The sequence below is a fragment of the Pollicipes pollicipes genome, unplaced genomic scaffold (assembly GCF_011947565.3).
Source record: "Pollicipes pollicipes isolate AB1234 unplaced genomic scaffold, Ppol_2.1 Scaffold_5724;HRSCAF=6776_pilon_pilon_pilon, whole genome shotgun sequence".
In the NCBI taxonomy this organism is placed as follows: Eukaryota; Metazoa; Arthropoda; class Thecostraca; order Pollicipedomorpha; family Pollicipedidae; genus Pollicipes; species Pollicipes pollicipes.
The window spans coordinates 5,203,393-5,212,437 of NW_023596746.1; the positions used below are offsets into that span (position 1 = coordinate 5,203,393).

Here is a 9,045-nt window from a genome sequence, read left to right on the forward strand (position 1 = left end):
GCGACGCGTGGCTGTGTGGGCTGCCGGCCGCACGGTGTGGGTGTGAGTGTGCCCGAGCGCATGCGTGTGTACGCAGATATGCACATGTATATAGTATATATTGGTAGGAGTCTCTGTACATACAGGCCGAACTAGACGAGTGCGCTCGGGTACGGTCGATGGAGTGACGTCATCAACCACCGATACAGAGCCTTTACAATCGTACAAATACGCAGACACACAGTCTCTGTCTGCCAGTATATAGTTGGTATCCGGAGGGTCCCACTCATGTGTTCAGTAAAGATAATCTGATTGTATTTTATTGTATAGTAGACGAGGAGACTGCAATTCTCTGAGTTGTGGCTCACACGGTTCTTTCCATAAGCGAAGTACTTAGTTGGTTTTTTATCACGGCGCCATGGGCTGGACGGGATTTGCTCTCCATAATTGAAGAGTTGTACCTATTTCTAGAAGAGTCCTGTTCGTATTGGGTGTTATCGAGAGCGTTGGCTGTTTCTCGTGCGCCGGCGCCGCGCGTGGGCGTCCCAGTGGCTCGTTGCGCGCGGATGACAGCTCTAAGGCCCCTGCCAGATATGGTCACAACACGTCTACTTAATTCTCGCTGGGCGGACTAGCAGTCCGGCGTCCTCTGAACAGGAGGCGAGACGCTCCCCGACCGCAGGGTCCGAACAGCTGGTCTGCTCGTGACGGGTGCTCTGGCACCAAAGTCTATGCATTCTCCACGCGGAAATCAAAAGCCAGTGAGCTCCTGCGAGAGCGTTTCAACTGGGCCTGGTTACCTTTTGATAGTTTTATAATATTCAACAAGGATGTGAGCGTCTGAGCATCGAAGGGCCGCCGCAGCAACACGACGGCTCCCCGGTTTCATTGACTTCCGCTTCACCACCGCAACGTTTGTGATACCTGTACATATAAATATGCACATTCTGATGTGTACGAAATGCAGCCCTGTAACGCCCTGCTTGCGACCTTTCGGCTCTAGTTGTGTAGCGCGCGTGGCACCGCGCCGGCGGGAGGGCGCTGCCAGCGCCCCTGGCGGCGCGCTGCCAGCGCCACCCGGCGGCCGCCGCGCGCTAGTGTGATGCACGTATGGTGTGCCGCTTTTGTAACTGGATAGTACCAGCCGTGTGCCGAGGATTGGCTTGCGTTGTGCGCGGCTTCAGTCTCGACGCAGCTGTGTATAGAGCATTGGCGCCCTGTCGGCCGGTCCCCGCTCGGCCGCGAGCTTACCCTGCAGCGGCCGGAAGCACGCGTGGGCCGCGCTAGGATGCTACGGGTAAGGTTTGGTGCCAGTTGGGAGTCTGCTTTTGTTGATTCGTTTCGAATCCCTCTGAAATTGCGTGTCTGCCTGCTGCCTGCTTCGCCTGCCATGCATTCTTGACGTCGTTATTTCTCAGTATTTTCTATCGACACTTGGTTTGTGGTTGCGCGCTTGCGCAGCGCCGGACCGCCGCCCACCTGCGCGGTTCGCTGCGGCTGGTGCACGCGGCTGGCAACGGTCCAGCTGCGAGCCGCCCGCCGTTGACGCGCGCACCCAGCAATTTCCGTCGCTGCATCGTGCCGTGGCTAACCCCTCGCAGCTTTCCCTTCCGCCGAGCGTTGGCGCAGCCGGCGAGCAGTTGTTGTGACGAGCAGTGGTGGCGCAATGTCGCGACCAGTGCCCAGCCCCTGCGCCCTCTCCGGTCTCTCGGGTCGTGCGTTCTCCCCAGTCACTGCGCGTCTCCAAACACGCTCCTTTCCATGTTTCTTGTTGCGCGCAGGCTGCTGAGGGTGGAGCGTATTTTTGTAGCTGTTCACGTTAAGCTATGTGTTAATGTTACACGGACGTGCGATCAATGTGAGAAACTGTACTAGTGCCCTATCAAATATAATCCCATTGGCTATCCATTGTTTGTGAAGCTGTGCTTGGAACGAAGAGCAGGTAAAAGTTTGACGGCTGACTGACTGACCGAAGCCGTACGCTTCCACACAGGACGGTACCGTCCTCAAACATCGCCGAAATAGCATGCGATCCTCCCGTTGCCCAATGAGGTGTTCATGCGGGAGTACGATGCTGGCGGTTAAGCACCTGGATAATTCTACTGGCTTAATGCAGTATTCCGCCAGCAGATATGAAATCCCAACTCTCAAATGCTCGTAATCTTGGCAGACAAACGAGGGCAATCACAACCACACGTGTATTGCAATCCCCAACGGAGCAGATAGCAGTTGAACGTGTATCACCACACCAACACTAAACACCACCCGGACGCGTGTGGCCGAGCAGCCCTGACCGTGGCGGAGCCGGCCGGCATCGGGGCTCGTGACGTGGACGTGGTCGGCCCCACCCGCGTCAGTCAAGGTCAACCCGCTGCAGGCAGCCGGGCGGCGTCTCGCCCTGCCACGCGTTGCACACAAACTCGAGGAAGTCGTCCAGCATGTCGTCCTGGTGCCGCCGACTGCCATCGACGCTGACCGTGGGCACCTCGACGATCTCGGGCCGCGCGTCGTCGGTCAGGTCGCGGTAGCGCAGCATGATGGCGTCGGTGTCGGGGTCATCGACGCACCGCTCCAGCGCGTCCCAGTCGAGCCCGTTGTCGTCGGCGCACTCCTCCTCGGGCCGTTCTGCCTCCAGGCACACGGAGAAGTCGACCGACGCGCCCGACGACGGCGCCTGGCGCACCCCGCACGCGTGCAGCTTGTTGCCGCGGCACTCCTCGCGGCCGTGCTGGCAGGTGAAGCGCCAGCCGTCGCCGTCCGGCGTGGCCGTGGCGAAGCCCCACGGCACCAGCGTCACGTTCAGGATCTCCGGCACGGCGCGCCACGCGTCTGCGAAGCCGCCCGAGATGAAGTCTTGGCAGTCGGGGCAGAGCGCCTCGAAGTATAGCACCACGTCCAGCGGCGGCCGGTCGGCGGCGCCCGGCGCGGCGACCAGCAGCGTGCTGAGCAGCAGCGGCAATACCACCATGGCGAGAGGAGGCTGAAACGCAGGCAGAAGCGGGCTGACGACGGCCGAGTCTCACACCGACTCGCGGCGCGACAGCTGCACCGCTCCCGGGCACAGAGATAGCGCGGCGGACGTCCCGCCGCCGCTGGGGCGCTGCAGCCGGCTGATGCGCCGTCGGGGGAAGAACGGACGCGTTGTGTCTGGAGCGACGACGACAGGTGGTGGGGAGGTCAATGTCATGGACGTCAGGGGCGTATCCAGAGAAGGGGCACTGAGGGCACGCTCTCCTCCGATCGGAAAGTGGGGGCGCCCCTCTAGGGGCCATTGGGACTCTCTGTCAGGCTTTGCGGAACACATGCTGTTTAGGGCATGCTGAGCACGGGGCGGGCATCTCTCGAGTCCTTAGGAGTGCCAGGCACGGATTGGGACGGGGCTGGCCGTTTAATGGTCGTGAAGACGTAAATGTGCCCCAAACCTTGAGCTGAGGGGAGAAGCCGTTCCCAAGGGACGAAACGGCACTCATGTGTATAGATATGTCCCAGAGTATAGAAGGACGAATTGAAGAACTAAAGCACGGCTCAAGACTCCGGGCAGGATCCGGGCACGGCTTCACGAGCTCGCGAGAGCCCCTCATAGTCCACGTCCTGCCGAAAGTGTAAAGGACGCCTTTAGAGATCAAAGAGCGCTCCAAAAACTGAAGAATCGCCCCTGATCGGTCTAAAGGGCGCCCTTGAATGTCAGAGAGGTTCTCAATTTCTGATCCGACGGTAAGGTACCGAGACACCATGAACTCACCAACCCCTCAACCCAGGCAGTCTCGGATGGCGTGATACCCCAAACTGTCGCGGGTAGCAGGATACCCCGGGCAGTCGCGGGTGGCAGGATACCCCAGGCAGTTGCGGATGGCACGATACCCCGGGCAGTCACGGGTGGCAAGATACCCCGGGCAGTCACGGGTGGCAGGATACCCCAGGCAGTCACGGGTGGCAGTGTCGGTGTCGAATTAAGAGCAATTTCGGAGTTTCATCTATCGGTGTTTTGCCTGAGACCTGTGCCTCCACCATATCCAGGGGCTTCCGGTATGCCTTAACTAGGCATCAGTCAGGCGCACACTCTGATTTTAAGAAAGCTGCACTGACAACCGTTCTTCACTGCGCCTCCACCATTGACCATCAGCTCACAAAACTTCACTGGCCATTAAGCTTTCCCGACTGAGACGAAGTTATACCAGGACAAAGCCGTCATCATGCTTCTGTCTGATGCCAACAAATGCTTGCAGATGGGGATGCAGGAGCAAATGTGGGAGTGTGTTTGGAATGCACTTCGCATGCGAGCAATTTTTCCTCACTCAGTCGTCTCGACCACAATGAAGTGTGGACACAACCACCTGCGCAAAGCAAGGCCATTGGACTAGGAAAGACGTCCAAGGGTTTCTTCGAAAGCAAACACGGGGCCAATCCAGTTTCGGGGCCTGCAAACGACTAGGTATCCTATACTGAGACGCATGCAAACGACGAACAACGCACCAACCACGGCATGAATGAACCGCCAACATGTTTTACGAGATATTGACGGCTGAAAAGGACCATTTCCCCGAGACAATTCAACAGTTTTTTTTTAGAACATCTGATCACTAATGCCTCGTGGCATATGCAACTCATGCGCATGGCTGTCCCTTCACAGTAAGCGTGCAAGACGTGCCACCCGGCAACCCACGCCTCGGATGGCGCTGTCAGTTGGATGACGCTTCGGACTGGACCGACGCCAGTCATGTCGCCGCCGTCACATACGCAGACTCCAATCAAAGTTAAATTGGCACCCATTTGATTAGCATCTAAACAGGTCTGTTTACCGACAGCAGGACAGGGGACGCTCAAGCCTGAAGCGGTAAGCGCATCCGGGTCTGGATCAGCGACTGGTCAGAGACCTCTCAGCACGACAGCATCGGCGTATTCAGGGTCCGTCGTGAGCCTGGCACTGCCGTGGCGGCCCGGTCAAAGGTCACCACTGACCCCGCTCGGTGGGTGTCACGCGGCCGGCGGCGGCCTGCCGCGCCTGGGAGCGCCACGACCTCCGTCCATCGATGTCGCGCTGCCTGACCGAGCGGTCCCGTCCCGGCACTGTCTCTCACCGTCCGTTTGGTCACTCTCGGTGCCGGGCTGGAGTTATGCCAAAGCTGACCAATGCGCTGACGACCGGTGCCGGGGCGTGCGGCACGGTTTGGCGATGAAAGAGGAAACGCAAAACAAAACATAACACAAAATTTCGGAATGAAAAGTTCGTTTTAGCACCCCGAAGTCGTGTCAGATTTATTGGATGCTGCATGTATAACACACATCATTCCGGTTTTCTACATATCTACCTCGATCTTTTATAATGGGGGGGGGGGGGGGCGGGCACGTACCCCGGGTGCCCTCATGAATGCATTCATGGCCAGATGTTTCCTACACACATTCATACCTGATACCACAGTTTTCTCATCGGGTACAGATTTGCCAAAACAAGACAACTGATACAGGCGATAAATGACATCCCCACTTTCGATGTGCGTAAGGTGCTTTCATGACGGTGTTCAATTAGTTTCCACTGTACATAATGTGCACGTAAGATGTACCTTACACACTTTTGCCTTTCCCTAAACATTCTGCCTTGAACGGATTGGAACCAGGGCTGATCCTAAAATGGAGCGTGGGGAGAGGGGCACTCCAGCTTTTATGAGAAATCATATTACATGGCTTATTATCCGTAATCAGTTCTGACTGAATCTTGAACATTTTACGATCAACATGGATCAGCCACGTTGATATAAATCTGGGACTCCGTTTCATCCACAATCTACGTTCGGGAAGTCTTCAGTATCTCTGAAGAATACAGAAGAACATGGAACTGGAGTCTATGTGATAATCACTGGACCCCCTGCGGCGATCAGGGATGTTGTTGCGTCATTAAGGGTTCCTGTGCTGATCCAGGGCTAACTGCGCGGGTCAGAAGGCCTCCCTTGCTAGGGACGGAAACAATGTAATATGATATATATTTCTAACGGCCTCAGGATCGACCAAGAGATTCCACCCCTGTCACCAGAATGACAGCCAGAAGACACTTCGCGATGGGAGGCAGTGACCCTTCAGCTTTTGATCGGAAACGGTAATGTATTCATGGTGTTTTACTTAAGGGGCCCGTCGTCCGGAAGGAAATAAGGGGTTTCATTATTGTTGATTAGAGTCGGGTCTCATTATTGTTGAATAGAGTGGGTCGAAATTAACTTAAAAAAACGAACAAGGACATCCCATGTTTGCCCGGGAACGTTCATTTCTTTCAGAATGGGTTAGTGAGGTTTAACATGCCCGCCCGCAACCTCGAGAGCGGGGACAACGGTGGCCTGGGATGTAGCTTCCGTAAAACCGAACGGTTTCAGCTACTGCGGCGTGCCACCACCAGTGCCACCAGACGGCAGGCACCGTGTTAATCTGCCTTCTGGAAGATAAATAGCTGCAGAAACACGAAAAATAAAGATTCTACCTTTACTCTTACAGTTCAACCACCTGATTCCAGCCTCACTTCGCGGTGCTTCAAGGGCCAATCCGTGCTTATCATCAGTATAAAAATTGCGCACCTGAAATATGCGCCCATCTGCCTTTTAAATCCAGCACTTGATGCCATGAAGCGTTCACAGATACTTCTTTTAGAAGCGTCATCATTTTCATCAACCTGTTGGCCGCAGCTCAATATTAGCTGCTAAACCGAAGCTGCGCGGTTTACGGAGACAGCAACGCCCAGCGTCGAGGTTTTTGTTTCTAAGATTTTCGAGTGCGCACGCTCAAAATTACGTCACATAAATTGTACTTCGAGTCGATCATAGTATTTAAGGACAACCACTTGAGAAGCGTCATCATTTGCGTCCACCAGTGGGCCGCGGCTAACTTAGCCAATGGACTATCTGCGTACTATGGAGACTGCTACGCCTAGTGCCGAGGCTTTGGTTGCGAAGATTTGCGAGCGTGCATGTTAAAAAACACCTACATAAACTGCACCATTGATCGATTCTGGCTGAATGGTGAACATTTGCAGACAAACATGGTTTGGCCATGTAAATACACATTGTTGACCACTCGATCTGTAATCAATTTTTTATCTTCAAATTTGGGTCAAACGCATCGATCTACAGCCTACCTTCGCAATGTCCTTAATGTCCGTAAGACCCAGATAACAAATTCTGACAAAGCTTCGAAATTCTAGTGGCTTAGAAAGAGTCCACTAAACCATGGTAACTTAATGGCGCCGGTAATTTATTCCATGCCGTCGTTCAACGCCTGATTTCTGCAGTTTATTGACTTTAAAATACAAACAGAATTGATCTCACGGTAGCTTCTGGTTTCCGTTCTGGTTACAAGGTAAAGACAACGATAAAACCAAGAAAACCGCATCCCTTGTTAACAAGTAAGCTATATCCAGAGATGTTTTGGAGGGGGTCGCCATGAGAGGGGCGTTCGTCAACCCTGTGTTTCCCATTAGCAAGGCTCTGGCTACGCCTTTGCCTACACACAAAAGCAGATCCAGTCGTCTACGTTAAATGATGGGCAACGAAATGTCCGTCGGGCCAGTTCATACTCTACGTAAGCGGCCTCCTGGAGGCTATTTTTCTGCGATGGTGTGATGTAAGGGAAGATAATTCGCAACAAAGATATTTTACAGCTGTCCAATATATGTTTCACAAACTGATCAGTAGAAATGCTGATCCAGAAATATGCAACAAAGCAGCCATACGATCAGGTGGCGGTCAGTCATGCGCGAGACAGCCAGGTCAGGGCGGTGGCCGCCGACGGCGAAGGGAACAGGGCCCAGAACATATGACAGACGGGCCTTCATTATGTGGCTTGGTTCTTACAAGAGAATCCTCAGTTCAATGGCTATGGTCACGTCGTTTTTGGCAGTTTCAAGACTCTGACTTTGTTCCCGCCTTAAATGCTACGACAAGTCTTATCTCTTGAAAATCAGCCAACGAAATGACGGTGCATGAAAAATCTGTCGCGTTGTGAGCCATCGGTTCACTTTCAAAATTGTTACCAACCTACGTCCCGGCCATACTTTGGCATCTACCCTGTGGACGCAGCTGCCTCCTCAATGATCCAAAATGCCTATCCGCTCGTGGAATTTCGCCTCCCCAGAAAAGACAATGCTAAAATGGACGAGTAGCCTCGGGAAGCTGGATGGCCTTATTTGCCAGGCATAGACGAGTCGAATAGGCAAGATTGTGCGCCAGTGACAAGCAGCTCTAGGTGTATATCTAGCATAGCATAGCACCACGGCATTTGAATAGAGCGATAACAACCTCCATCTCTGCCCCCTCCCCCCCCCCCCCCCAGATCACCGGCCTCGCTTTCCAGAAAAAGTTCCTGAAGTATACCCTGAGCCTGCCCCCCAAGTTTTTTAAACGTTTTTACGCCTATGATTCATTTCATCCGAAAAAGTGTGCGGGCCAATCCCCATCACTCACCACCACCTTACCCACCATCCACCCCACCATAGCCCCGCCCACCTTCCCTGTACCCTCGCTCATGACAGCAGGCTGGTACTTTCAAACACTTACTTCTGGCACCGGCCGGTCGTTCTGTTAGATGCGCGTTCCACTTACCTGGCGGTCCCCGCCGGCCAGAATTGCAACGGCGCTTACGAAGGCGACCGTGAGCTGACAGATTTCTCCTTTCTGCGCATGCGCCGGCGCATGCGCATTACCGCAATCCGTCAATCACTGCATGATGTCAGACTAAGATCCGGCGGAGAGTAGCGAGCGAGCGAAGGTCGTCGCGCATTTCGGAGCGCTGAAAATTGCTGTTACGGGTAGCTGAGCCTCTGCAGAGTATTCACATTTGGTCTCGTGAGGTGCAAACTGCCAGGTGAAACGTGCCGAACACGTCCCCGCGAAAACTGCCGGGTCGTGGAATGTGGCCGGGATGCCTGCACGTCTTATACCTCCGTACTTTCGAGTGGAGTGGACATTGCACCACGTAAAATGCATACGGGTGGAAACGCTGCTCAAGTTGTGTCGCTATTTAAGGACGCGTTTTAAGCTGGTCTAACGGCTCCAAGGATTTGGATGAAAGGGCATTTTCGTATTTCGA

General features: G+C 54.3%; 1 protein-coding gene across 1 annotated transcript; it reads right to left on the minus strand.

Moving 5' to 3' along the window:
* Positions 1–2,161: 2,161 nt before the first annotated feature.
* On the minus strand, positions 2,162–8,608 carry LOC119103669 (gamma-interferon-inducible lysosomal thiol reductase). The gene is made up of 2 exons (XM_037227287.1): positions 8,559–8,608; positions 2,162–2,959 (listed from the first exon to the last, which is right to left on the minus strand). Exon 2 carries the CDS (start codon positions 2,945–2,947, stop codon positions 2,333–2,335), a length of 615 nt encoding a protein of 204 aa, XP_037083182.1. The 5' UTR covers positions 2,948–2,959; positions 8,559–8,608; the 3' UTR covers positions 2,162–2,332.
* Between the last annotated feature and the right edge of the window lie 437 nt (positions 8,609–9,045).